This window comes from Saccostrea cucullata, unplaced genomic scaffold, assembly GCF_032062105.1.
Source record: "Saccostrea cucullata isolate Sc308-1 unplaced genomic scaffold, CSIRO_AGI_Scuc_v1 ctg251, whole genome shotgun sequence".
Lineage (NCBI taxonomy): Eukaryota > Metazoa > Mollusca > Bivalvia > Ostreida > Ostreidae > Saccostrea > Saccostrea cuccullata.
This window is the reverse complement of record NW_026935559.1, coordinates 206388-234356: the sequence shown is the minus strand read 5'-3', so window position 1 is coordinate 234356 and position 27969 is coordinate 206388. Positions and strand designations below refer to the sequence as shown.

General features: G+C 34.6%; 2 protein-coding genes across 5 annotated transcripts; one reads left to right on the top strand and one right to left on the bottom strand.

Annotated features, from left to right (window-relative positions):
• Positions 1-1672: 1672 nt before the first annotated feature.
• Positions 1673-9096, bottom strand: LOC134243244 (aldehyde dehydrogenase family 16 member A1-like). Its single transcript, XM_062725476.1, has 14 exons — positions 8951-9096; positions 8172-8274; positions 7966-8092; positions 7508-7686; positions 6719-6981; positions 6299-6451; positions 5895-6092; positions 5539-5637; positions 5082-5324; positions 4619-4776; positions 4312-4479; positions 3640-3844; positions 3177-3362; positions 1673-2746 (listed from the first exon to the last, which is right to left on the bottom strand). The coding sequence occupies exons 1-14, from the start codon at positions 9053-9055 to the stop codon at positions 2447-2449; spliced, it is 2487 nt and encodes an 828-aa protein (XP_062581460.1). The 5' UTR covers positions 9056-9096; the 3' UTR covers positions 1673-2446.
• LOC134243245 (alpha-taxilin-like) lies at positions 9061-26866 on the top strand. 4 transcript variants are annotated; one of them, XM_062725477.1, is made up of 13 exons: positions 9061-9207; positions 18392-19055; positions 19249-19551; positions 19815-19954; positions 20253-20363; positions 20608-20673; positions 20903-21031; positions 22605-22724; positions 23707-23748; positions 24585-24677; positions 24913-25008; positions 25507-25627; positions 25861-26866. In XM_062725477.1, exons 1-13 carry the CDS (start codon positions 9061-9063, stop codon positions 26136-26138), a joined length of 2310 nt encoding a protein of 769 aa, XP_062581461.1. In that variant the 3' UTR covers positions 26139-26866. The 4 variants fall into 4 exon arrangements, with proteins under 4 accessions (XP_062581461.1, XP_062581463.1, XP_062581462.1 ...); XM_062725479.1 differs by lacking the exon at positions 9061-9207 and adding an exon at positions 11254-11389; XM_062725478.1 differs by lacking the exon at positions 9061-9207 and adding an exon at positions 16708-17064.
• The last annotated feature ends 1103 nt before the right edge of the window (positions 26867-27969 follow it).

Genomic DNA, 27969 nt, shown 5'->3' with positions numbered 1-27969 from the left:
GTTGTTGATATCAAATGAAAGGTCTTGCCACAAAGAATATATATGTGAAATATGAAAGTCTTAGTATCTACTATTCAAAAGTTGTGGCAAAGGTCATAGTTTTTTAAAAGTAGGTCAAACTCCAAGGTCAAGGTGAAAGGGTCAAAGTTCTTGGTATCCAATGAAAGGCCTTCTCACAAGGATTACATATATGAAGTATGAAAGCCCTAGCCCGTACTGTTCAAAAGTTATGGTCAATGTTGAAGTTTTTTCATGTTCGGAAATCTCCAAGGTCAAGGTCAAAAGGTCAAAGTTGTTGGTATCCAATGAAAGGTCTTGTCACAAAAAATATATATGTGAAATATAAAAGTCCTAGTATCTCCAATTCAAAAGTTATGGCCAAAGTAAAAGTATGAAATTTTTTGTGTAAAAATGGGTCAAACTCCAAGGTCAAGGTCAAAAGGTCAAATTTGGTGGTACCCAAAGAAAGGTCTTATCACAAGGTATACATATGTGAAATATGAAAGTCATAGCTCCACTAAATCAAAAGTTATGGGCAAGGTTAAAGTTTTTGTGACGGACGGACAGCTAGACAGACTGACGGACAGACGAATGAGATTTAATGTCCCCTCACTTTCGCGAAAGCGGGGGACAAAAATGAAGGGAGAAAAACTTCAACTTTAAAAAATAATGTCTCAATGAATTGTCATAATGTTAGTTGTTGAAAATAAAGAAGTAAAATAATTTATTCTTCCTCATCTGTGACAAATGTATGATGAGTCAGTTCTCCTGTAAGCTGGAGGATACAACTCAACTCTAGCCTGAGGAAACCAATTTTTGACTGTAAAATATTTAGCCTTGTTTCTCTGAAGTAAGTTTAAGGTTTTAAGTTTGATGCATGGATAGTCTACACATCATATCAATAGCACATGGATCCTGACCGGACCTCAAGCTGAGGGTCAGATATTCAGATTGAAAGATGTAGGAATTATCACTATTCTTGAAAGACAGACAGATTTCTGAAACTTTTATCCAGAAGTAAACTTTACGTAGCACAGTTAAACTAAAAATAAGCAACAATAATCTGCTAGCCATATTTATTTCATTATACAGATTTCATAAGGCACCAACTAGCATTACACATTGTAGGAAGTAATCCAAACATGTATAGACTAGATGAAGATATTATTTTTTGAAGACATTTAAACATAAGTATTCTAAATCAATTTTTTAAACATTTTGTCATCATTTAACAAGTCTTGTTGCCTAGTATATGTCTGTAACTTGGAACATGTTTATATATACATGTATACATTAGTACCCAAAGCAAGACATACTTATATGGCTCAGAACAAACTTGGGATAATTTTTAACAAGATTGGATATACTGTACTTGTTCACTATATAATTGTCAACAAATAGATGGAATCTAAAATCAAAACACACAAGGAGACCTTTATAAAACATAAATATACATATAAATGGATTCATATTACTGGTAATAAGATCACAAAGTAATACTAGATGTTTCTTAATATGAAACATTTTAATAAGTTGTGAGAAAAAATGTTATGTACATGTATATCATCTTGATTAGTACACACACAGATCTACTGATTTGGAAGTGATTATGCACACAATGAAAACTAAGACTGTTATAGTTCATTATATGTAAACATAAGCTATTTATCTGTCAAATATTGTACTATAAAGTAGTTTCCATACAACAGCTTACAGTGTCTTTCAACCTAAAAATCAAGATGTCTACACTTGAACTGATTGACTGTTTAGTTTTATTAAGATATTCTAGAAGATTTTTTCATAACTCTTTTTTTTCATGACAAGGAGCACATGGTGGTGGGTGTGACTGGTAGAGAAAGGATGCTCACTCCTCCATGGCATCTAATCCCACCTCTGATGTTTTAAGAGGTCCATGTTTGGTCTCTTCCCAATTTGTATTGTTTCTACAGATTTTAAGTTTGATTACTGTTTGTCCATATTTCATACATAGTGGGAAGGCAAAAGTTTCCAAACACTGATCTCCAGCCAGGAGCAGCTGCCAATATTTGACTTGTACAGGTGATAAAGCTTATAAAATGTATAGATGTGTACTAGAAGGGGCAAAAATATAACAATCTTCACAAAAAACTCAAAACAGCTGTAGCTAATCATAAAATTGTAAAATTCAAGTAGATATGACCCTACTACCAACAACAAAATTGCAGATGATCATATTGTAAAACAAATAAATGTACAACAACATGCACTCATACATATATAAAATATGAGAATCTTATAACAATACCAATATAAACAAGAACATTAATACCTGATTGTTCAATGATTATTGATTGTTAAATTGTAGAATCTGAAAAATATAGCCCTAGAATAATACATAGCACTACTTTTTGGACGGGCCATTATGCTGTTGTTTGGAAGTTACCCGATAGTCATTCAATGTCCATAACTAATTAGCAAAAATGTCTCCCATGGGAATCCAGACGTTTTTGACCTGTACTGAGTGATACAGAAACTCCTCCCCCTGACCTTGTTCTGGGTCAGTCCAGTCCCGCACCAGGCCGTAATTCACCCATGTTCTCTTGACATTCTCTGCGGATGTGAACTCTACGAACTTTGACCCCTCCGCTGACCCAAAGTACCACAGTGACTGGACGTCCTGATGTTCTGTTAAGTACTTGGTCAAGTGGTCTCTGTCACCGGTCAGGATGTTGACCACACCTCCAGGTAGGTCTGATGTATCAAACACCTGTAGAGGAAATGTACATACAGGTTAATGTTGACTTTACTACTGCTACACAACTACAAAGAACACTCAGGTCAACTCTGTACATGTGAATAAATTACTTGTTAAAGGTAATTACATGTATAGTAAACCAACTATTAATTTCATCATCTTTTATTCATGATTTGTTAGTTCGAAATCAATAGATCTGTGATGATTAAATTTGCGACCGAGGAAACATTCTCTACAAATACTAAGCAAAACGATTGGTTTAGGCAATTAATATTCCTACCAAAAGCTGGTCGCTGAACATGTGGATATAATTTTTACTGCCAAAAATGTTGGTTTACCTGATTTTTTTTTTTTTGAATAAGTGTATGGATTGAAATTATTCATTCTGTGTAAGAGTTTTCTACAACTAATAGTCAGAGAGACTCAGGTGTTTCAAAGTTACCTGATATAAATCTAATGCTGACAAGGGGTATTTTTGACTAGGAATGATCACCATGGTATTGCCCCTGACAACAGCTGGTGCAAAAAGGGAGATAAATCCGAGTAGAGGGAACTCTTCAGGACAGGCTATTCCAATCACCCCCACCGGCTCATGGATCTTCACAGTGGCTCCATATAGAGTCGTTTCCTGTGAAGAAAAAGTAAAGGAAAATAAAACTTCTATAAAATAAGTAAAAGCATTTTTCACTGAAACACAAATTAACATTGTTTTCATTGTTAAGCCAAACCACGAAATTCGGAAATCAATCAACTGCAAATTCTCTAAAGGATAAGACAGGAAGACATAACTTTCAACAAATACATATTTGTTATTATACATCTAAAAAAAACATTGATATTTCGACAATACCATGAAATGTTATCCTCATGTAAATTAATTAAATCCAAGTAAATAAACAACCTACCTGCACTCCTCCCCCGTATTTATCACAGTAAGCTCCCCAGTGAAATAGACGCTGTACAGACAGATCCACCTCTGTCAGGCAGTCCTCTAACTTACGCCCCGTCATCAGCTGGATCCTCCCCGCTATTTCCTCTCGTCTGATCTCCAGGTTTTCTGCCATGTAGTACACTATCTGAGCCCTGTTGTGTGCTGCTCTCTTTCCCCAGCTAAATTAGAATAAACAGATCACTGAGGGTTAGGTTTGAGATTCTGATACAAAAAACATTGATTTCATTGAGAGTTTTTTACAATGTGATGTTATTTATCTTTATATTCATAAAGCCAGTCCATGCTGGAAAGTAAGAAATATATTCATATAAACATGTATGTCTGAAGTACAGTATTATGTATGAAAGTTGCTCTGTTTATAGCAAGCAACATTTACTTGTTGTCAAATAGTTACTACAGCAAAACCTGGTTGCAACAATATTTGTGAGAAGTTAATATATTCTGTAAGTGTGTATTTAACTTTCAATTGGAATATTGACTGATTTTTAAGAAAAACTACTTGCCATGGATAGCTAAGTATCAAATTTTGTAGGTATTAAAAATTATTTCTCGCAAGAAATATCCAAAGTTCACAAAAATCATATCTCATTTATGTACATGTACTTTGTTTCTTGTACCAACATACCCAGGAGCAGCAGCATGAGCAACTTCCACTGCATTTCTGACATCCTTACGATTTCCCTCCCCCACGTGACCTACGACCTTTCCCTCTGGATTTATCACAGGTCTTACATACGGGGCATCTGGTCTCTTCTGACCTCCACCGTAGTACATCTTAAATGTTCTGTCTATGCTGTGTAACAAAATTAATATCATCGTAAATGATTCATGTATATTCATAAACCTATATGTATATGCATAAACTTTTGAGACCTTCAATATTTCTTTTTAAATGAAATCCTGAAAAGTTGCCTCTTTCAAATGTGATTTACCTTGGCATGGTCACTCCATTGATTTTGATTTGTTTGCTGTCAACATTCTCAAAAGTGGGTCTCTGTGGGAGTGTAGTCCCAAAGTTTTTCAAATCCATCTCCACTTTTCCTGGCCTTGGTCTATCTTCCCACGCAGGACGAACATACTCAAACAGTCCCTGTAGATTTTTAAAAATTTATTCATATAACTTTGAAAGCCATAACTCTTATCAATACAATAATCATATCTGTAAATCAACTGACAAAATTGTGAATTTGTAAAAACACTGGTAAGCACTTAACTTGATCTTCAGTTTTGTTTGTTTAATTCATTTTTCATGAAGAAACTAAGATATAAAATGTTCATATATGATATTCATTTTTATATCCATTGACAAATCTGACAGAATGTTTGTGTAATGCTTCAAACTTCTAGTGTAATTTCCCCTCTCCCTAAGCAAATCTTAAATACAGTTTCTCTGACCTCCTTTCCGCCATCACGACCAAATCCACTCTGCTTGTAACCACCAAACCCGGCCGCTGCATCAAACATGTTGTGGCAGTTAATCCACACAGTGCCCGCCTTAATACCCAGGGCCACCTCCAGGGCCAAGGGCACATTCTCTGTCCACACACTCCCACCCAGGCCATAGATAGTGTTGTTAGAGATGGCCAGGGCCTCCTTGGCAGTTCTGAAAGGCAGTACCACAAGGACAGGGCCAAATATCTGTTAATGGAGTGAGAGGACTATTGCACTGCATCATTTCATAAAGAATTACATAACGAATATTTCACCTGATTAACCTATATTATTATACTAGCTGAGTGTCCTTTTGCATTATTCACAGTACCATTAAAATCTTAAGCAATGCAACTACTGAATAAAATCAATAAAGCTTTTTCCTGCTTTAATGGTGAATGGGGGAGAAAGCAAGCCTCACCTCTTCTGCTACGACTCTGGACACTGTCTGTACATTTGTTATCATTGTGGGAGGGTAGAAACAGCCACCACTAGGAACACTGTCCTTTATCTGGAACACCTGGAAATGAGAGGTCAAACTTTAGCAGATGACAGACAGCATTACCTATCTAAATGAAGATAATTTCATTTAAATTGATCATAGCAAGTCAGAAAAGGATTCATCAGAATATGTATAAAATGTAGTGATCAAGACAGAATAGACATTCTGTATCTTAGTTTAGCCTTGAATATCATTTAAAGTTTATTCTTTAGTTAAGTTTTCCTAGTCACGTGCTGACACATCATAAATTTTTAAGATCCATCCCTTTGTTTTACCTCTGCCCCCTCCTTTCTGGCCTCCTCCACATATTCCTCTATGGTCTTCCTCTGACTTTCGTCCACTATGGCCCCCATGTCCACAGCTTTATCCAGACTGTTCCCAACACGGAAGTGGGTCAGCCTCTCTTTCAATTTATTCACCAATTTTTCATAAACTGATTCCTGGACCAAAAGCTTTGAACCTGCACTGCAGACCTAAACATATAAATTGGGACTTATGATGATATGAATTTAATGTACATGAAGTACATGAAGATGCACATGTACCTCATTTTCATAATTCATGTATGTGTACTGCTGTAAAGATAGAAACCTACTAATGAAAGTAATTTACATAATAAATGTTAAATTTGACCTTCAAGTATTTTCACATAAATTGTCTGTTTTGACAAACTTCTCACCTGTCCCTGGTTAAACCAGATGGCATCCACCACTCCCTCCACAGCACTGTCTAAATCCGCTGTCTCAAACACCACCACCGGCGACTTCCCTCCCAGCTCCAACGACAACTTCTTACCACTTCCTGCCGTTAGGCGACGCAGAGTCTGTCCAACCTACGGGAAAAGTTAATTTCAAAAGGAGGAACCAAATTTAGTCATATTAAATAGTTGATAATAAATTTGAAATATCTTTAAATTTTAAAATCACTTCTTTAAAAAGCAGTAGAGATAATGAACAGTTATACCTCTAAGGATAAATGTAAACTGAACAATTGATCAATGCAGCTCATAAACATGTAATACCCAAGTTTTACATAAACTGAATTTTACACTATCATGTTCTCAAAGATACATTTTACATAACTACGTTAAACTACTAACCCCAGTTGACCCAGTAAAGGCCACTTTATCCACAGAGGGATGGTCAGCTAACATACTGCCCATAGCACCACTACCAGTGACAACATTGAAGACACCATGTGGAAGTCCCGCCTCCGCACAAACTTCAGCCAATAGGAGAGCAGAGAGGCGGGTATAGGTAGCAGGCTTCAGTACCACCGTGTTACCCATGGCAAGGGCTGGAGCTATCTTCCACGTCAGTAACATTAATGGGAAGTTCCATGGCACAATGGCACCAATTACACCTACAGTGTTATAGCATATTAAATATACACACATTGGATCACACATAGGGAAAAAAGTTAAACATTCCAATCCATGAATATAACATCAAGCAAACATGCTTCCTTAAATGTTACTCATTTTGAGTCATGATCAAAGTAAGTACTTAACTTGCAACCAGTCAACAGGAGATACTTTCTCCTCCTAGGCATCTGATCTCACCTCTAGAATTTCCAAGGGTCCATTATATGACTTTATGTATGTATTGTTTACAGACTTTTTGAGATTGATCACTGTACGCTATTTTAACATTTTACATTGCAATAACTGGCGCATAGGTAAAGAGACATAAACTGCATTATCCTGCACTTCCTCTATAAGAAGCAACCTTACATGTAATTTGCATATCCATAACTTCCTCTCATCTGTCTCCAAAAAAATCATAGATGTTTTTTTTGCTAGAATTCCAGTGATAAGAGAGAAGAGTATAGAGACAGAGGTCATACTTAAGAACAATGGCTAGGGGCACTGACCTGACAAACTCCTTACCGACAGATTTCCACCCTCTCATTTCTGTGTCCATCAGCTGGGCCCAGCCTGCATGATGGTAGAAATGTCTGACCACTATAGGAATATCAGCATCTCTGGTCTCTCGGATAGTTTTACCATTGTCCATCGCCTCAAGGACACTGAATAATCGCATGTGCTTCTGGATGTGTCTGGCAATGCTGAAATTTACATAAAATATACTTAGTCACTATAAATTTAAGCAATTGAAGTGAATGCTTTCAAATCTGATTACCTTAATTTTTGTGTGAGATAATTTTTGTTGTTTTTGGGGTATGGAGAGATTGATCCACAAATTTATAACCACCACAAAATGTAGAATTGCATACGCATTACTACTAAACATTTTCAAACCATGAAATCAAATTCCCACAAACCAATCTTTTCCCTCAAACCTTAAAAATTTGACCCATGAAAATATGTGACTTTACTATCCTTACCTGTATAGGTGCCTTGCTCTGACATGGGGAGAGGTCTTGCTCCAGCTTTGGTAAGCTTTCTCAGCAGCCTTGACAGCCAGCTCTACATCTGGTTTCTCTGCCTGAGTGGTCCATGCCAACTCTTCACCTGTTATAAAAGTCATTTGATTTTCAGTGAATGATAAAGGTATTAATAACATTTTTTTCTTGCCTTTTCTTGTACTAACCTGTTGCAGGGTTCTTTGTTAAATACTTCTTTCTGCCATCTGGTTTCACCCATTTCCCATCAATAAAAAGTCCAAAGTCTTTATTATGGTCATCTAACCAAGCCTGTTAAAATGTATATTCTGATTATTCAGTAATCCAAGGCACATGAAAAGAAAAGATTCTGAATAATGTGCAAATTTAAGGCAGGTACCATCTTTCTAGTTTTTATAACTTCTTAAAATAAAACTTATACAAAAAAGAGATATATAAACATAACTTTTCTTCGTCTTTATTACCCACAAGTATTTCTACTAACTGCCTGACCGCATTTCAAAAAATAATGTATAAACATGATAACTTTTATGTGGCATCATCAGGTCATTGGTGAATTCTGACCGACTGCATAAAATCGAGGTTGGCATTAGCAGCTGTAAATGTAATGTTGTTTATCCAAAATTAGCAGTCAGAAACCTTTATCGTTTCGTTACTTGGCAGGTTTCCCATTTCAAAGATAAAACTTTTCCTAACACTGTATGGTGGGCATATATATAAACGTCGCTGTTTCACGATAGTGTGTTATTATGATAAAATCAGAGAATGCAATGAAATTTCGTCATATTTTACTTTTCATGTGCCTTGGATTACTGCATATATGTTTTAACCTTATATTCCTGATCTCATGTCTTTTACATGCTCTTTCTCAAGTTTCTGCAGAACTGAGTACACCAAGTCTAGACCATGTTGGCTTGGAATATCAACTTTTGCATTTGTCATTTGTAAACAAATGATTATCACAAACCTTCACAACGTTGTCTGCTTCTGGAGCAGGTCCATAACTCATCGTTTTAAATATTTCTTTGACAGAATTTGGGTTGCTCTTGGATTTCGCTGCAGTTTCAGCCATGTTGCATGACTTGCTCCTCGTCTTATGAAAATGCCAGAGGTTTTCGAATGTATGTCAGGGATTTCGGTACATTTTTAGACTTTACCATATATGCAAATAGTGACGTCATAACATGGCAGCCACCACAGCCTAGTAATTTCGGATCACTTGTGGTAAGTTTTAGGTGTTTCACAAGGAAACTACCTGCTATACAGACTTTATTTAACAATCATTACAATATTTAACGTATACTTTGAAAATCTGAAAACCAGAAAACAAATTCCTTTCTTGATTTCTTGCTTTAGCATGTATTTAACATGAGCTTTTCCTTCTCCAACATGCCTTAAGCCATATTCTATTTCAAGCCAAATTCAAAACATTTGGCAAAAAAATAGAACATTTAGGTACTGGTGTTTTACTTGCATTCAACGTATGCCGACTACATTGTCATTTTATTGATCTAAATAATATTTTTAATATTGATAACAAACACTTGCTATTTTTATATTGATCATGCACAGACTTGTCACATTCATGTGAATGATAAACATGGTGCAAATGCCATTATTTCATTTTATTTTTGTTTTTCATGACGCTTTTTCTGTTCTGGTGCTTTATTTTGCAATAATTGTTTAGATAATTTCAGAAATATAAATTATTAATTGTCAAAATTAATATATGCTTTTGGTGTGCTTTCACTTTGTCTAGAATTTTCATTTATGTCAGTTTACTCAATTGTTCTGTTCAGCATATACAGAGATTGATATAAGAATGCTTCTTGCATATTCATGCAGGTATTTATGCATATTACCCCCTAAAACACTTAAGTTTTGGTTAATGTTAATAAAAACAAACTTCACTATTGGTATCTATTAATCAGGAGCATCAGGAACAATTAAAATTCAACCTAAAAATATGTTTTTCTCGTGTTATTATCCTGTATGTCGAGGATGCTGATCTAATTTGTCATCAACCTCAAACCCCTGATCTGTTCATATTAATTATAAACCTAGCTGTTATAAATACATTAATATTACTTCCAATAGCACAGCAAACATATGTTCAAGGGAAAAAAGTGGGTGTGACTTGCATTAACAAGTTGCTTAAGGATATTTTGTCAGAGTAATGCTCTGCCCATGAGACACATTTCAAAGCATTCATTGTGCTTAATCATTAATTAAGTACACCTGCATTCAATTTACCTAATGAAGTACACAAGGAAAGTTGAATTATTTAAAAGAGGTGAGATAAAAAGTTTGAACACAAAACTTGATTAGGGACTATCAGTAATTATCAAGATTAAACTTTTTTAAGATTTTGCATGTATTTTTTAAGTTATTTGATATTGTCTGCTGGATTAACAGTAGAAACCTGTATCAGAATATTCATACTCATTCAAATTAAACTAAAAGAGCAAAATATGAGGGATTGAATGATTTGTACCATGTGCTGGAATTTTATATTTGTGTACTTTATAACTGAAATGTGCTGTTGTTATGATAATATTCAGTAGTCTAAGACATTTTGGTGGTGTGTGACCCTGAACATCAGTGCTTCAGAATCACCAAGCTTTTGTTTCAGAGAGAGCAGATCAGAATGATAAGATAGATGTGTTATAGATATAATTAAAAGCAGATTCTGTTGAATAATTGACAAGTTAGTTATATGTTATCAAGATTGATCTCCATCATCGTGATCATGTATTTAGAGTTATTTGTGGGCAACAGCATTATAAATGTAAACATACAGTGGGTTCTTTAAGCTAGTAGACCTAGGCCACTTGTAGAGGAAAGTCTACAATGAGTTCATGCAGACAATGAATAATATGATAATGACTTAATTATTTTCATTCTAAACAAGTCCAGGAACCCTGCATCATCTTCCATCACATATGTTTTGATGACTAAGATCATACGCACCCATCAAATTCAGAACAGAAGAGAGACGAAAAAATCACTCAGTGCATCATGCAGGCATATTTCTTCATTCTTGTTTCATTATTCAAGAAAAGTTCCATCTATCTGTTGATTATTAACAAACAAGATATTTTTTTTTCTCTGCTGTGGAACTTTGTTTGATATTTCACATTGTGGAAATGATAGAAAGTATCAATAACTGTGCCAGTTAGAACAGTGTTACATGTGAAGTATGCTTCCATTTTCCACGAATTCATGGTTCTGAAGCAGGTGCATCTTGACTTGCTGTCTGTGTAGTGCTGAGAAAAACGACAGAATGTTTGTGTGATGAGTGTTGTAGCAATTAAGAACGACTGTTACTGCAGCGATGAACTGGTTACCATGCCAACTTATCCAGCGTTGTCCTGTGACAACTAGTGTGTGGTCATCTTGTGATAAAGTATGATCAAAGTTTACCTGTAATACTGTGTAATTAATTATAGTGTACATTATTCTTTATATATAGGTTCATCTCTTCATATTTTTCCATTGAGTGATAAAGTATTACAAGTATGCATATATTTAAATTATGCATTGAGATATATGGAAATTTAAACTTCTATAAAACTAAAAAAAAAATTTAGTTATAATATACAATGAGACCATTTTCTAAATTGAAAATTAAAATGACTAAAATTCATAAAATCTCAATATAAAACCAAGCATCCAACAGATCATGTAACGATATGGTTCATCATCATAATTTCTTGCTATTTTACCACGTTTTTATCCAGGGGCCTGTTTCACAAACATTTCCTAAGATATGTCGTAAGACATAACTTAAGATATGCCTAAGTTATAACTTAGGAAGTTCCTAAGATTTGTCACAGCTGTTTCACGAAACAATCTTAACTAAACTTTATCCTAGGACATTTCTTAAGCTGTGAATAGCTGTGTGTAAATAATAACCCACATAACTACAAATCCTTAACATGTATTGTAAGAGTAGTTTGAGTAGTCTTTAGTTTAAGGTAGCTTATTTCAATTAGTTTGAAAAAAAATAGTCTGAAAGGGGGAGAGGTGTGGATTGTGGATTGGGGGGGGGGGGGTATTGTGGTAAGGATTTCTTTTACTTTCATATAAAATGGACAAAAGTGTGATTAAACTGACCTACTCAATTATTTTCCTTGACAAGTTGTCCGATGGAACTTAGTACACCCTCACCTCCATACCACATACGATATATATGCATGTATTTTCTTTAATTATTCTAAAAGTAGGCGTTTGCTTAATACAAGGTAACGTTCCTAGTAAACCTTATCGAACACGGCAATCGTTAGATATATTTTTTTTCTTCATGAATGGGTGCTTTTTCTTTGTCTGATCTTCGTTAGTAGTCCGTGCTTCGTTTAAAGCTTTCTCGCTCACAAAATAACAATGTCTCGACAGAAGAGGAACCCCAATTTTACGAATTCTGAAATAACTATTCTTATAGAAGAAGTAGAAAGAAGAAAAGATGTTCTTTTCTCCAAGCACAATTCCACCGTGACTAATCAAGCCAAAAAGGGGGAATGGGACCATATTTGTTCTAAAGTGAATTCGGTCAATACAAGTTACATTATGTCAGCAGAGGAACTAAAGAAAAAGTGGAGTGCCATTTGCAGCGAAGGTAAAAAGAAATTCGCAAAAATTAAAAGGGAACAGAGAAAAACTGGAGGTGGTCTTTTGCCGGCAGACTGTACTACAACCCCACTAGATGAAAAAAATACAATCAATTTTGGGTGAGACATCTACATCCGGAGTTGAGGGGGGCATCGACACTCTTGTACAAAGTGAACGAGGTTGGTGTCCACTAATACTAGTATTACATACGAATATCAAATCTTTTTTAAATTCTAAAAATGATTGGGGCACTTGTCCATAATTTGTTAGTTATTAACAAGTTGTGGCGTGTTTGTTCTAGCATCTTTTTTGCCAATTCTTCTAGTCATATTTGTATTTTTCCTCATGATTATTAATATCCTTGTAAGGGATATATTCAAATATGGGCATGTTTAACTTTTTTCTTATATGGTTAATTTGTTTAGCATTCTAAAAAATGCCCATTTACAACAAAAAGTTTGTTTTTATACTTGCAAAAAACATAGCAGAGTAGACTCATGGATGGAGAAATAAATTATTAATTCTAAAAACGATTGTTATTTACTTCAGATTAAACACATACATTCACACACCTTCCCTCACCAGGCGCGGATCCAGAAATTTTTCAAAGGGGGGGGGGGTTGAAGTATTTTTCAAAAGGGGGATTGAAGGCGAAAACAGTTAAAGCGTACGTTGTACACATACATAAAGTTAAATAACTCAATAGAATATCGTTACAGGGTCGAGTATGGTTTTTGAAAGTGGGACGTTGATCAATCTGGGAAAAAGTACTTGTATACATTACCAGAAAGTTTTTGAAAAAGAAAGGAAAATAAATCTCCGAACCTGAAAATCCTATTTTGTAAAGGGATGGGGTTTTATTTTGTTTTTACAACCGAATTTCTTTATATATTACAACATTAGCCTTTCACCTTACATTTTCTATAGTAAACACACAACAACAAAATTGGAACTTTCTTATTTCTCTTTCTTTTTTGCAAATCCAAAGGGGTGGGGGGGGGGTTGGGTTGCAACCCCCGTAACGTAACCCCCCCCCTCTGGATCAGCCACTGCTCACCTACAAACACATCCTCACACACACACACACCCTAACATTAATATATATATAACGTATATAATTTATTTATTATAATATTTATAACTTTTATTTTATTTTAAAGATGAGTCGAATGAAGTGGAAAGAAAAGGGGGTATCCTTACAGAAAGTCTATCAACGGACCAATCATTGGAAGTATCTACGGCTACAACAACAGTTACTGCTACATGTAGTGAAACTAGCAAACCTACATCAACATGCATTAATGGTAAACTCATCATTTCAATCTGTATACTTGAGTCATCATCGCCTTTAAAACTGATCAATCACTGCACTGAAAATAATGCTTTGTTTAGTTCTAAAAAAAAAAAGACATATAAAAGATAAAAATAGCTCCCTGAGAAATACAGACCCCTTTAAATATTGCAATGAAAGACATGTATCTGAAGAGAAAAAGAATTTTCCTGACTTTTTAAAAAAAATTATTTTCTTTCTACATCTGACATATCTTAGAGTTCATGTACATCCCAACCTGGAAAATAATCCTGCGCCTGTCTTTACTTATACATGTACTAATCTTCAAATGTGTAACATATTTTTATTCGTTCATTCTTTTTTACTTGTAGCACCAACTAGGAAGCGAAAACAGGACCTGCAATCACCATCACTTGAATTAGTTAAAATTGAAAAAGAAAGACTGGAAATAGAGAAAAAGAGAATGGAGCTTGAAGCAGAAAGACTGGCAGTTGAGCAGAAACGGCTTAGTATAGAGCAGGGGAGACTGCAAATTGAGCAAGAAAAACATAATATTAAACTTTGTCAGTTGGGCATTATTTCTAATGCCACAGTAACACCTATCCAGTAAATAAATTTTGTAGATGTTATAAATGTTTTATATTTCATATTACACTCATTTATACACAAAAGTATTTTATTCTTCAGTACATGTCATTCATTAGTACATTTGCATACATTTTCTAAAATCTAGCTTTAATCAACTGTCTCCTATTGTCATTTCTATCATTTAGGGTTCCACGATATACACAGTCATTACCGTCATTCATAACAGGCCTGCCTTGTGGTTCTGGGACTCTGTTTTCAACACAAATGTTGTGCAAAACTGCAGTCGCCACTATGATGTTGCAGGTTCTTTTGGGTGAAAACTGTAAAGTACCACCAGAAGTGTCCATGCAGCGAAAGCGCATTTTCCACACTCCGAAACACCTTTCAATTACATTTCTCGTTTTTATGTGTGCTGTGTTATAGGCATTCTCCTTGGGTGTAGTTGGGTTCATAACAGGTGTAAGTAGAAATGATCTAAGTGGATATCCACTGTCACCTAAAAGCCAACCTCTTGGGATGTTCTTGTTTTCAAAAAGTTGACAAAGGGTGGAATTGTTCCATACAAACGAATCATGTGATGATCCAGGCCACTTTGCTACTATATTAATGAATTTCAGTTTTGCATCACACACAGCCATAGTGTTTATAGAGTGGTAATTTTTTCTGTTCACAAAGACGTGCTCTTCAAATGATGGGGACTTTATTCCCACATGTGTACCGTCTATTGCGCCTATAACATTAGGGAAGCCACAAATTCTTGAAAAATCATACATTCTATTTGTAATTTCATTCTCATCAATGGACATTTTTATATATCTTGGACTTATTTTGACCAATGATTGAGACACATCTCTGACAATTCTTGAAATGCTCGACTTACTTATTCCATGTAAGTCGGCAGTTACTGTTTGAAAGTTACCAGTAGCAAAGAAACGTAATGCAGCCATAAGCTGCAGGGATGGTGGAAGTGCATGAGACCTTCGTGTAGACCTTGTGATGTCATTTTGTATCATTTGACAGATGTCCAATATCAAATGACGAGGCAGTCTAAACTTTGAAATTATCTCACGGTCATCCATATAGTCCAAAGGATTGTTTCTATCCCTAAACAACCTCTCTCTCCGTAACAGTCTCCGTTCGTTTATTATTAAATATGCAGCCGCCATATTTAGTTTCTTCCTAAGTCATCGATTTACCTGTCCTAAAGTTACGACATAACTTAGGAATATCCTAAGATAAGACGAGGTTAGTGAAACGGATAAGTAATGAACTTAGGAAAAAGTTCTTTCCTAAGATAGAACTTAGTCCTAAGTAGGCTTTGTGAAACGGGCCCCAGATGTCAAAGCTCTGTAACAGAATCGCATGACAACAGGGGTCTTATGTGCATTATGTAACACTGTCTGGTTAAGGTGTCTGTAACATTACTTTTATATATACAAAAAATGCAATGAAGGTGAAGATCTAACATATATAGTTTGCCAGTACTATATTGCAACATCATGGAATCAAAGTTATAAGGTATTTTGAATTTAAGGTTTATGATGTACGATTTCGTCCATCTGCTCCTTGGTATTTTAAGGACTGGATATTTTAACCCCCTTACTGTTAAATAGCTTAATTTAGATTACTATTTATTTTTGACTTGAGACATTATTAGAAGATTATTAGAAGACACACAGCTTCTAAAGTGGTTAGCTAACATGACATTTATGATGAAAGCTTTCAGAGTTAGAACCAGATTGATTTTCTTTGTCTGGTACTGCAGTAAAAAGGTTTATCCCGTGGTCAGTGATGGTAAAGATAAAACCAAGCATTCTAATTCAATATCCAGAGGACTTCTTATGAGTGTTAAAGAAGGTTAATAGTTCTATTTGTAAATTATAAAGAAGGGGGTTGGTGTTAAGATATTGATGGAATCAATGCCTTTATTTGCCTAAGGTCTAGACAACCTTCTAATGGCTGATTTTACAATCACTAATTACTATCATGTGGTGCAGATTCATTACTGCAAATAAGAGAATCATTTTGTGTGGATCATCTGGTTCTGAGGGTTCGATACAGATGTACAAGCCTTGGAAATTGTGATATAAAGACAGAATCATAATACCCGGCAGCTAAATGTTTCCTTTTACTTAGAAATCTTAATGAAATACATTCCCTATCAAATGCCTGATGGTAACGAAAGAGTAGAACAGTGACAGCCGTAGAGAACACTATTTACTACGCACATTGTTGACACCAGCTACTCTCTGCTATTTTGTGCACATTCTAAGAAAGAAGTGGTGATATATCTGATCCCATGGCAAACCGTACAGAACCAGAAAAAAGTTGTTAATCTGATCAGTGGAGATTAATATTACTATTGTTTGAGGAGGAGTTACTATATTTCCTGAGGTTATATGTCAGTAGTTCACTGCCCTGAAGCCTCAGTCACTTTCCTCTGATTTCCTTCCACTGCCCCCCTCCTGCTGCTCTGAGCCCCCGGGTCTGGTGACCATGGTGACAGAACATGTTCCTATCTGATGGCTTCCTCTGGCTTTAAATCTCTCTGTTGTTGTCTTTGTGGATCTAAAAAGAAATTCCAGAAACTACAGGTTTGGATTTATAATTTTTTTGTTCGGAAATTTTATAACTGGAATACTAGTGTCAAGCTTCTCCTAGATTTGGATTGCAATCAAGAAAGTAATGTAATGGATGTCTGAGAGGAAATTTATGAAAGCCATAAAAGATTTTGAAAGAAAAGTGAATTTGAGGTGTTACTGTTTTGAGATTTGGCAAAGGGAGCTCAGTTTTGAGAAAAGCCAGATAAGGGGGTATAAAGCAAATTAAAACTGATTGATAAATGAGTATGGTACTGTATTTGATATTTATAAGGTGAGCCACTGAGGTATGGAATAAAGGATCCTAAACATCATTTCAACTGCTCTAAATAATGAGTTTAGTTTTACAGATTAACTTGATATTTTTATCAAAATGTCTTGTAAATGTTCTTTTATATCTTTTTATGGTCTTGGCTAAATAAGATACTAAGTATCTCTCAAATATTTCTGTTAAAATCATTCAGTCATCCTTCTATCAGGTTTACTTAATTTAAATTTTGGCATATTTGACTTCAGGAAATTGATGTTAATAAATAACTTGTGTTCATCAAATTCTCGCTTGAAGTGAATCAGAAATTTTACATTCAAAGAATGCACTCAACAGGGCAGATTTAGGTTTCTTAAAAATTGAAACATTGTTCATTGACAAATTTTTTTGTGCTTATAAATGATACTGATATTCTTCATTAACATGTACATGTAATATTATTTTCAAAAGTATCATTTGAGTGCTTAAAGATTTTTCTGCACATGTGCAAACATATTTTCTCATACACGTGGTAGACACAAGAGCCATTCCTTTTACTCTGGTTAGGATGTAGATACAGTGATAGTGTATTGTCAGTATGGTACGTTACACACTCTGATGAAGACATGAGGAAAGCATACCAAAGCTCAGCATATCAAGTCATTGTAGTAAATCACTGGTTACCTATGAACCAAAACCCACACTGACTTTGCTATGTAGTGTGGAATGTTCATGTGTTAGGCATGCTTGATGCTTACAGCTTCTTATATCAGGTACCTATTGAGTGACCAAAAATTGCAATAGTAAAAAAATGGGGAGAGATTTATTTCAAATGGATGGTTCTAATTTTGAGCTTCCAGTATATAAATATAGCGTAATAATCTGAATGAATAATCAATCACTGCATAATTTAAAATCAGAAGTGCATGTAATAAATAATTATGATAATCATGTTTTACTCTTCTTTATAAGTTTTAGATTGAATCAATTCTTTTCAGATGGGGTACCTGAAATAACATGAAACATATAGATTACATGTATTATATATTAAATTTATGGAAACTGTATTTGTAGACCTTTGAACCTGTTGAAGAAGTAGAGTCCGTGCCCCCCAAAAAAGTCCAGACAGAACAGCCCAAACGTGCAAGGTCTGTCACCCCGGACATAGAGAAAGAGGATAGCTGTGTATCAATCTCAGAAAAGGAGGAGAGTTCTGTCCTAGCTGTAGCTCAGGGAGAAAGCACAGCCCCTATAGCTGACCAGGAAGAGAGTCTATTGTTAGACTTAGAAGGAGAGTCCATTTCTCATACTGAAAGTAAAAGTAACACACCTCTCCTACCACGAGAGTCTAAATTAAAACCTCAAACAGATGGTGGTCTAGGTAATTCTAAACAGCTGATATCATCTACTGAGAGGGATCTGAAATTAGACAGTACAAAAGTTATAACCAAGGAACCCAAGCCAGTTCCTGAAATATTCATCTGTGCTGAAAGTTCAGATACACAGTCAGAACCACCTATTGTCACAGAGACATTTGAGCCTTCTACAGCGGATCCAAGTAAAGTCAGTACAGAGGAGGGAAAAGAAGCTGTAGATTTACTGAATCAGGAAATCAAAAAAGTGTTGACAGAGAAAGGAGAAGTAACTGAAAGTAAAGACAAAGACAGTCCTTCTGCTGAAAAGAACAAACTTCTGGAAGCGATTAATTTGACACTGACAAACATCATGGAAAAAGCTGGTAAGACCTCATTTACAGTATTGTTGATCAATGTAATGTTTATGCATTTGATTTAAATCCACTTAACAGCTTAAATTTTGATTTTTTTTGTTTTAAAAATGTTGCTAAAATAGAATTACCGTATTGTAAAGTGTTTATGTTTCCACTGACAGACAATAAATTAATTGTTAAGTGTTTACATTTCCATTGACAGATAAATTAGTGGTAGAACAGGTGTCAGTCAATATGGCCACAAAGACTGAACACGCTGCTCCTAAGTCAGAAGTACTCTCATCACTAGTGGAGCAGGTCCAAGCACCTGCTGAAAGGGAAGCAACTCCTGACTCAGATGGCTCCATGCATGGTAGTTCTGGATCTGAAGCTCTGGAGGAAGCACTGAAGGATGCTGGGATTGTTAATGGGGATAAGCATGAGGAAAAGGGAGATAAACAGGAAAAGGGGGATAAAAAGGAGGAAAAGACTGGGAAAAGTAAAAAGAAAGAAGACAAAACTATAGGTACAATGTAGATTCATACATGCAGTGTTATGATGGGAAAATGACTAACATTGTACCCCCATCTACTACAGATTTGAAAGGGGGGATTTCTTGATCAGTTTATTATTTGAATTTTATAAACAAAGATTTTTTTCATGTTGGAGAAAAATAATAAAAAGAGAATAATGAAGGAATCATCATAAAAGATTTCTGTATGTAGTAATATCAAACTATAGCGTGACATTAATGTATACATGTATTTGTATTTTGTACTTTATTTGCAGATCATATATTAAGGGCTTTAAGCAGTTTACAGACAACAGAAGAAAAACTGGCAGCTCTTTGTAAAAAATATGCAGATTTACACGAAGAGCACAGAGTTTTACAGAGTACTCATAAACAACAACAGAGGAAACTAGCTATGGTAAAGCTCATTGTCATATTTAATCTCATGTTTCATTTTAATCTATATCTATTTTATAAGTCAAGTACATTTTTTGAAGAATTTTTTTCTTTATGAAAAGTATAATCAATTTAGCATTGGGAATATTTACAGAAGTTTAAGCTCTTAAATGACTTTGATTTTTGTACAGGTAGCCTTTTTATATTTTTCAATGCAAAGTATGCATACATTTCAGTGCTTCTTATTTTATAGGCTTGCTGTGATAAATTATATCTTATGCTTAAGATATTTTGACATAAAAACCATGTTATTTTATTAGGTAACAAGGGAAAAAGACCAGCTCCAAACAGAACACACCAAGGCAGTGATGGCTAAAAGTAAACTAGAGGGGCTCTGTCGAGAATTACAGAAACATAATCAGGTCATCAGGGTAGGTTGAATGAAAGTTCACATGGAAAAAAAAAATAGATTAAAATATCACACCATCACACTTTTCTTTTTTGAAAATATTTCAAGCTCAAAACACAATACCCTTGTATGCTTCAAATTAAAGAGATGAAATTGTCATTAAGGCATATCAATCTGTCTTGAATTTCATATACAACTTATACATGTGGTGTATTGCTAATCAATTTAAAAAAGAAAAATTGATTTATCTTTTTTTTTATTTACAGCAAGAAAGCTTGCAAAGAGCAAGAGAAGAAGATGAAAAGAGAAAAGAGATATCAAATAAATTTCAGGTTTGGACTTCAAAGATTATAATCTCATAACTTGTTTGACAGATGAAACTATGTTTAGGAATGCAACATAGAAAAACTGTAGAAAAAGTTTATGAAGAAGTAAAAAATTTGTTTTATTTTAGTTAACAATAGAAAATTTTCCATGAGTAACCTGGACATTTCCATGTGTTATTGGTACATGTTTTTTCATTGCATTGAGATCTTATTTTCAAACAATATTTTTGTTTAGTCCACGATTTCGGAGATCCAGCAGCAGATGACAGACCATCATGACAGAAATCTAAAGCTGCGGGAAGAAAACCAGGAACTAGCCGGCAAACTCAAAAAGTTCATTGAACAGTATGAGGTCCGAGAGAAGGTGGGTACCTGTTTATTGTTACAATCTTATTATAATTTAAAAAGTTTAAAAGATGTCACTGGTGTTATGATTGCTCTTTAAAAAAAGAGTTACTCATACATAAATCAGCTTTTTGCACCAATAGATTGCAATTGTTTGACAAATGCTCATTTTGTTTATGAAAGTCCTGAAATATGAATTAGAGACATTCAACAGTTATTTGTTTTGTGATAAATTACAATGAATTTCTGTTGATCTTTTTGTTTTCCTCTCCTTAAGTATTGATAAGGTGATCCAAAGTGAAAAGATTTTTTTACACCAGGGTAATTGAAAAGAAAAACTTCATGTTATCCCTATAAAAAATGAATTGTTGTTGCATGTACCTAAAAGGTTCTTTGGATGTTTTGTTATCTTTTATCCAACCACACATAGTGCAAATGCCTATTAGTAAATTTATACATTTCTTGCATGCAGCTCAGGTTTAAAATAAGCATTCTTAACAGCATTCCAACTCAAAAGTTGTACTCTTAGAGTTAAGTAAAATACACCTGCTGATCTTCCACATGTATTTTTAGCCTTAATAACTGAGCTTATCATAATGTATGCCCTTTCACTTATAAAAGACTTTTCTTGCTTTAGAGCTGCTTCGGCAATTTTTCCAGGATAATTTTCATTTTAAAAGAACATATATTTTATCAAAAAATTGCACAATTACATTTGTATATGATGATTAGAGCTGTCAGTGCAAAGTTTGCATTTGGACCTATTAAATAATTTAATATCCACATGAAACTTTAAAGCTTTTTTAAGTGAGAAACACTCCTGTGGCTCTTTTGCACCGTATTACATCAATATATATCATAAGTAATGGCACCAGGGGGCACTGATTAGGATAAGTGTGGTATTTTGTTCCCTCAGTGATACTTATCACAATTTAAAACAAATAATTGAAAGCAGCTGTTGTCTGTTATCTTATGAAGAAAATAAAGAGGTATCTATAAATAAAGGTGAAGTATGCATTTCAAAGTAAATAAATACAGGGGGAAAGCAACAAAAGGTTCCAGGAATCAAAGTGGTGTTTGGAATTTTTGTCAGATTCATTCATTATGTAGAAATGAATGATATAGGATGTTTTAAAATTCTTTGGTATTTATCATGAATTATAATGTAAGTAAATATTTTCCTTATTAAAATCCTAAACAGGTTTTTGACTGATCTTTCATGTCAAATCGCGAGAATGATAATTCGTGAATGGACGTTTGATCAAGATAATTTACATGGATTATTTTAAAAGCAATAGAAATTAATAATTAAATAGAAATTAAATTTATCCTCTATTTATGATTAGAACATTACTCACATTTATATTTGTTAAATACTACAGAGAGTATCTGGCTCTTCACTTTAAGGGATATCACCGTACCCGCTCCCTCCCAAAACAGCTCATTAAAAAGTACACTATAACGTGTAAAATCTTTTGATTACTTTCTCCCATTAAAAAATACCTACTGTATATTGTCAAAAAAAATATGCTTAAATGCATAGCGTCAATTTGTAATAAAAGACTGGATCATCTAATATTTTTTTTTTACAGCAAGTGGAGAAGGTGATGCAGCATAGAGAGCTGGAGCAGAAGTTAGCGGACGCAAAACTGGAGCAGGCTAACGCTTACCTAGCAGAGGAGCAGGAAAAGTGTAGAAAGGAGCATCTAGTGGTAAGTATTGGCAGTATGTTAGGAGCAGGCTAATGCTTACCTAGCAGAGTAGCAGGAAAAGTTTAGAAAGGAGCATCTAGTGGTAAGTATTGGCAGTATAGTTAGGAGCAGGCTAATGCTTACCTAGCAGAGGAGCAGGAAAAGTGTAGAAAGGAGCACCTAGTGGTAAGTATTGTCAGTATAGTTATGAGCAGGCTAATGCTTACCTAGCAGAGGAGCAGGAAAAGTTTAGAAAGGAGCATCTAGTGGTAAGTATTGGCAGTATGTTAGGAGCAGGCTAATGCTTACCTAGCAGAGGAGCAGGAAAAGTTTAGAAAGGAGCATCTAGTGGTAAGTATTGTCAGTATAGTTATGAGCAGGCTAATGCTTACCTAGCAGAGGAGCAGGAAAAGTGTAGAAAGGAGCATCTAGTGGTAAGTATTGGCAGTATAGTTAGGAGCAGGCTAATGCTTACCTAGCAGAGGAGCAGGAAAAGTTTAGAAAGGAGCATATAGTGGTAAGTATTGGCAGTATAGTTAGAAGTGTCGAAAGGAGCATTTAGTTGTAAGCATTGTCAGTAAAGTTAGGAAAAGTGTAGAAAGGAGCATCTAGTGGTTTTAGCAATGGCAGTATAGTTAGGAGAAGTAAAGAAAGGAGCATTTAGTGGTATGTATTGATGGTATAGTTAGGAGCCTAATATATATTGTTAGTTATCCAGCAACAAAAACAGATCCTGTCTTGAATTTACTAAAAATTGTTTTCCTATGATTTAGGCTTGTATCTGTTAAATTTCTTAGATGTAGATTTTAGGTGAAAGGAATGAATCTTCACAACACTGTTACACAAGTGCATTGAAAATCATTGCATTTTTACTTAAAATTAATGGTGCTTAAGTGTAGGAAACTGTCATTAAATCCAGACGGTTTAATTGTAATATTTATACATACCGGTATTTATTATATTGTGGGAAGTTTTATGTTAATTTTATCTATCTCTCACACAGGCTGCAGAGAATGCCAAGCGGGCAGCTTTGTTAGAGACTCAGGTGAGTAGTGGACATCTTCAATTTCTGCATAGACTTATAGTTTGTGATAGGTACCATAAGATCTGAATGCAAAAAGGCTTCCTACTTTTTTGTAGGAGATTCTTTTCTTATTGCATATACTGTGTAATTAAGAAATAAATAACAATGTTAAAAAGTTCTCTGGGAAATGAACTTAGTTGGTCACATGATCAAATCCTGTGAAGCCCGATTTGAGACAAATAAATTCCCAGTAAAACTGCATTTATTACACGAACGGGTCGCCATATCGTTATGTTGTGAGGCGCAATGACCTAGAAGTTGTTTGGTCCTTGAAGTTTGTCTCGCTCCAACATTTGAATATTTACAAATGATGCTCAGCAGTCCAGTGCAGGAATTCTTTGTTTATAATGTAAAAAAAATGATCCCAACTGAGAATAATCTTATTATTTTATGAGTTCTCAATATATTTGAAGTAAAAAGTGGTGGTATCGCCTTTTTAAGTTTACATAACTTCAAAGGAATTTCGGGTTAAAAGGACAAGTGCGATTTTAGGCTAAATATAGTATTTTTATAGAAAATATTCTTCACGCCAAAGGAAGATCTATTGAACATCTGTTAAAATGAAATACAACTGCATATCTATATGTTTCAGTTATTTATCTTTTTCGTTGCTTTTAACTTGGTAGCTCCAAAACCAGACAGAAATTGCTTTTACATAAATCCAGATATTTTTGTCAAATTTTAACTATTTAAAAAAAATAAATAAAGGCATAAAAATCTGTTAAAATTTTACTTTAATTCTTGCTATAAATGTAGTACTGAAGATATTACATACCTATTATTAATTCTCTTTACAGCTAGCCATGTATAAAGAAAGATATGAAGAGTTTCAGTCCACTATTAATAGAAGCAATGATATGTTCCAGAAATTTAAAACAGAGATGGAAAAGGTATTTCCATTTAGTCAATGCATTATAAAAATTTAAAAACCTAAAATATTGTTCTATTTACTATGCACATTTCCTTTTTGCTCAATTTATAATGTCAATTCATTGCCCATAAAATAATCCATGTATGTGAAAAATTTGAAGTGAAGTAAAAACATACAGGAATTAAGGCAAAATATGATGACTCCTATTTTGTAATGTTATCAGTTATGCACTGAATTGATCTCTGGATTTGCAGATGACAAAAAGAATTAAGAAATTGGAGAAAGATGGAGCGGCCTGGAAGAATAAATGGGAGAATGCCAACAAAGCTTTACTGGAAATGGCAGAGGAGGTGAGAATACATGCACTGATATACAGATACCAGCTGAATGCTCAACCCCTAATGCTGTCTTTGTTATTTAAAGAGCTGCATAATTAGATGATTTCTAGCTTTAATAAGAACTTTCCTAAAAAGTGCAAAGATCCTGATTAAAAATAAGGGAGTAGCATGTTAAGGGTCCTTTCATTAGGGGAAGTGGGGCTTCCAAAATATTTCTGGGTTTGGAAAAATGAAATATTAGGTTTAGATTAATCCTTTGGACTACTGTCTCTTTATTAAAATGTCAAAAATTCAATTCAAACCTCGCTTAGGTAGAGCAGTTATACATTTGGAATATCTCTTTCACTCTATTGGTATTCCATTATGCTCACAGATTTGTTTGGGTTTTTTGGAAAGAATATACATGTATGGCCTACAGTACAATATCAAAAGATTTTTTCCAGCTCATATTACACACATGTACCATTCAGACACAGTGAGTTTATATAAGACGTATAATATATTTTGTAGAAACAACTGTACGACAAAGAGAAACCATTACTTCTCAATAAAATCCAGAAACTGGAGTCGCTGTGTAGAGCCATGCAGGCGGAAAGACTAGGGAGAAAGGCAGCAGAGGCACATAACATAGGTAGGTATTTACAGGTTCTTATAAAAGTTAAAAGTCATAGAATTAAACAAGAACACACAGAATGCTTCAAAAGTTTTATGATTATGTACCTATATGATACTGTAGTTACTGTTTAAGTTTAGAGTAAAATTCAAATTTGTTGTTATTTACCATGAATTTTGAAATTGGAAGCAAGATTGTTGGTACAAATTCTTTTTTATTACATTTATAACTGCATTTTTTTTTAATTTTAGATATATCTAATATAGATGAAGAGTTACCCAAAGTGTTGGCGAGTTCCACAACTCCTCCCAAATCTTCTCCAGCCAAGTCAAAACCTGAGGCCGAAAATGCCTCACCCTCAGGGTCAGATGAAAAATCCCCACCCACAGAACCCAGTGGAGAGGGAGATACAGGGGACGAGGCCAATCCTGCCCCAACAGACGAAGACAAACCCGTACAGAAGTCAGAGGAAACTCCAGCTGAGTCGAATCCCGAGTCTCAACCTGAAGACACACCCGCTGAAACGTAGCAAAGAGGGACTATTGAAAATTTCGTTGCATTTTATTTTAGCTCACCACAGCCAAATGATCAAGGAAGCTTATCTGACTGAAACTTGTCTGCCTTCTGAATGGAAATTTGTTTGTTTGTGGAAATAATTTCCACAGATAATTTCATACACTGTCATGAAATAATTCTATGGTGATGCTTATGATGTTACTTTTTCTTCAGAATATTTAAATTCCACAAAAACCACATTGGTTTTATTTATGGCATTTGTAGAAGATTTTCTTTCCATTCCTAAAACATCTCTGATATTTTTCTACACTGGAATCAATAAAATGCAGTGTTTTGGAGTGAACAAAATTTTAAAGTGTATAGCATGCCTTTTGGTTCAAAAAAAAATTATTGCTGCATATTCATTTCACTTAATACAGATATCTTCTAAATGTGCTCAGTTAGACTCCTGACTTTCTAGCAGTGATCGGACTTGACTTTTTTATATAACTGTTAAACAGTTTTTCTTGTTCCTTTTTGGTGATTAAAATTTAACTTCATGTGATGCTGTTTGGGAACTCTGGTGAGACATGTGACCCTGTGGCCTCTGTGTTTGTAAGCCATGGTGTAAAAATATCATTACACCAAGTACAGCTTTGACTTCCAAGTATGTACAAAGATGATCAAAGGTGTTTTAAGAGCAATATTTTAACTTTTGATTATTTAAAGTTTGTTGGATAATAAAGAAGAAAGTTTGCTGTATCCTTAGCTTTTTGTTCAACAATGATGTGATTATTGTGTTAGACTACAAACAAACTTATTTCGGTATGTGACCATTGTTTTGCACTGCAGTGGTTTGAAGTTAACTTGGTAACTGTGACACCACTTAGTCATTATATGTCAGCATTCAAGGTGAAAGTTCATGGCTAACGAAGACAAGGATCCATTGTGTAATAACCTTAATACTTCCATCAAGAAAAATATGTGTTCGGGGTCACTGTTTGTTGAATGTCAAAGGATATTCCAAAACAGTTGGATGTGTGTTACAATATTCTAATCAAGTTTTCTTTTCTGCCCCCGTGGAGAGTGGTTAGAGCGTGTGCTCTAGAGTCGCGAAGTAAGAAGTTGAATCCCACTAGGATGTGGCAACTGGTCTGAAATAGGAGGTTATTATATAGTGAGCTCACTGCTCACAGTACCTCTAGTTTTTTTTTTTATATTGCTAAACTTAGAAAATGGTATGAGATGATAATCAAAGTGTCCACTTAATGTGAAGAAGTTATATGGTCGCTACAATGACCTAGTCAGCATATACAATTAATCAATGTGTCAAATGCTGACTGAAGTTTTTTATACTATAGTCCATTATATATACATTGAATTGAGAATATATTTTTCCGTTATTTCCCGATCATGACAAGGAGCACACGGCGGATGTGACCAGTCGGCAGGGGATGCTCACTCCTCCATAGCACCTGATCCCACCTCTGATGTTTTGGAGGACCGTTTTTGCTCTGCTCCTATTTTGTATTGTTTTATGGACTTTTATTTTTTTGAATACTGTTCTTTATCTCCATATGTTTCATGCGAGCCTCTTTGTTAATCTTTTATACACATACCCTTTTCCATACCCCATCCTTTATAAGTTCGAGGCACCAGTATCAGGCAGAGAGTTGATTGTACATGTATATTGGTCCAACAAGGGCCGATGCAGGATATGATATATGGAAAACGGTTATGTTTATTAAGTTTATTATACATACTTAAAAATACAACATGTTTTGCTCTGGAAGACCCGAAATGTGTCAGATCAAAAAGTAAAATAGGAGGTACACAATGGCATTATGTTATAAAGAATTTGTGAA

Bases quoted from the DNA above. Each gene is read 5' to 3' on its own strand.
- LOC134243244 (XM_062725476.1), bottom strand. From the start codon at position 9,055: ATGGCTGAAACTGCAGCGAAATCCAAGAGCAACCCAAATTCTGTCAAA. The intron at 7,687-7,965 runs GTAAGGATAGTA...TGTAAATTTCAG, and splicing joins AGAGCAAGGCACCTATACAG to CATTGCCAGACACATCCAGA. The intron at 6,452-6,718 runs GTTAGTAGTTTA...CTTTTCCCGTAG, and splicing joins CCTTTACTGGGTCAACTGGG to GTTGGACAGACTCTGCGTCG.
- LOC134243245 (XM_062725477.1), top strand. From the start codon at position 9,061: ATGACTTGCTCCTCGTCTTATGAAAATGCCAGAGGTTTTCGAATGTAT. The intron at 9,208-18,391 runs GTAAGTTTTAGG...CTGTATTTGTAG, and splicing joins GTAATTTCGGATCACTTGTG to ACCTTTGAACCTGTTGAAGA. The intron at 20,674-20,902 runs GTTTGGACTTCA...ATTTTTGTTTAG, and splicing joins AGATATCAAATAAATTTCAG to TCCACGATTTCGGAGATCCA.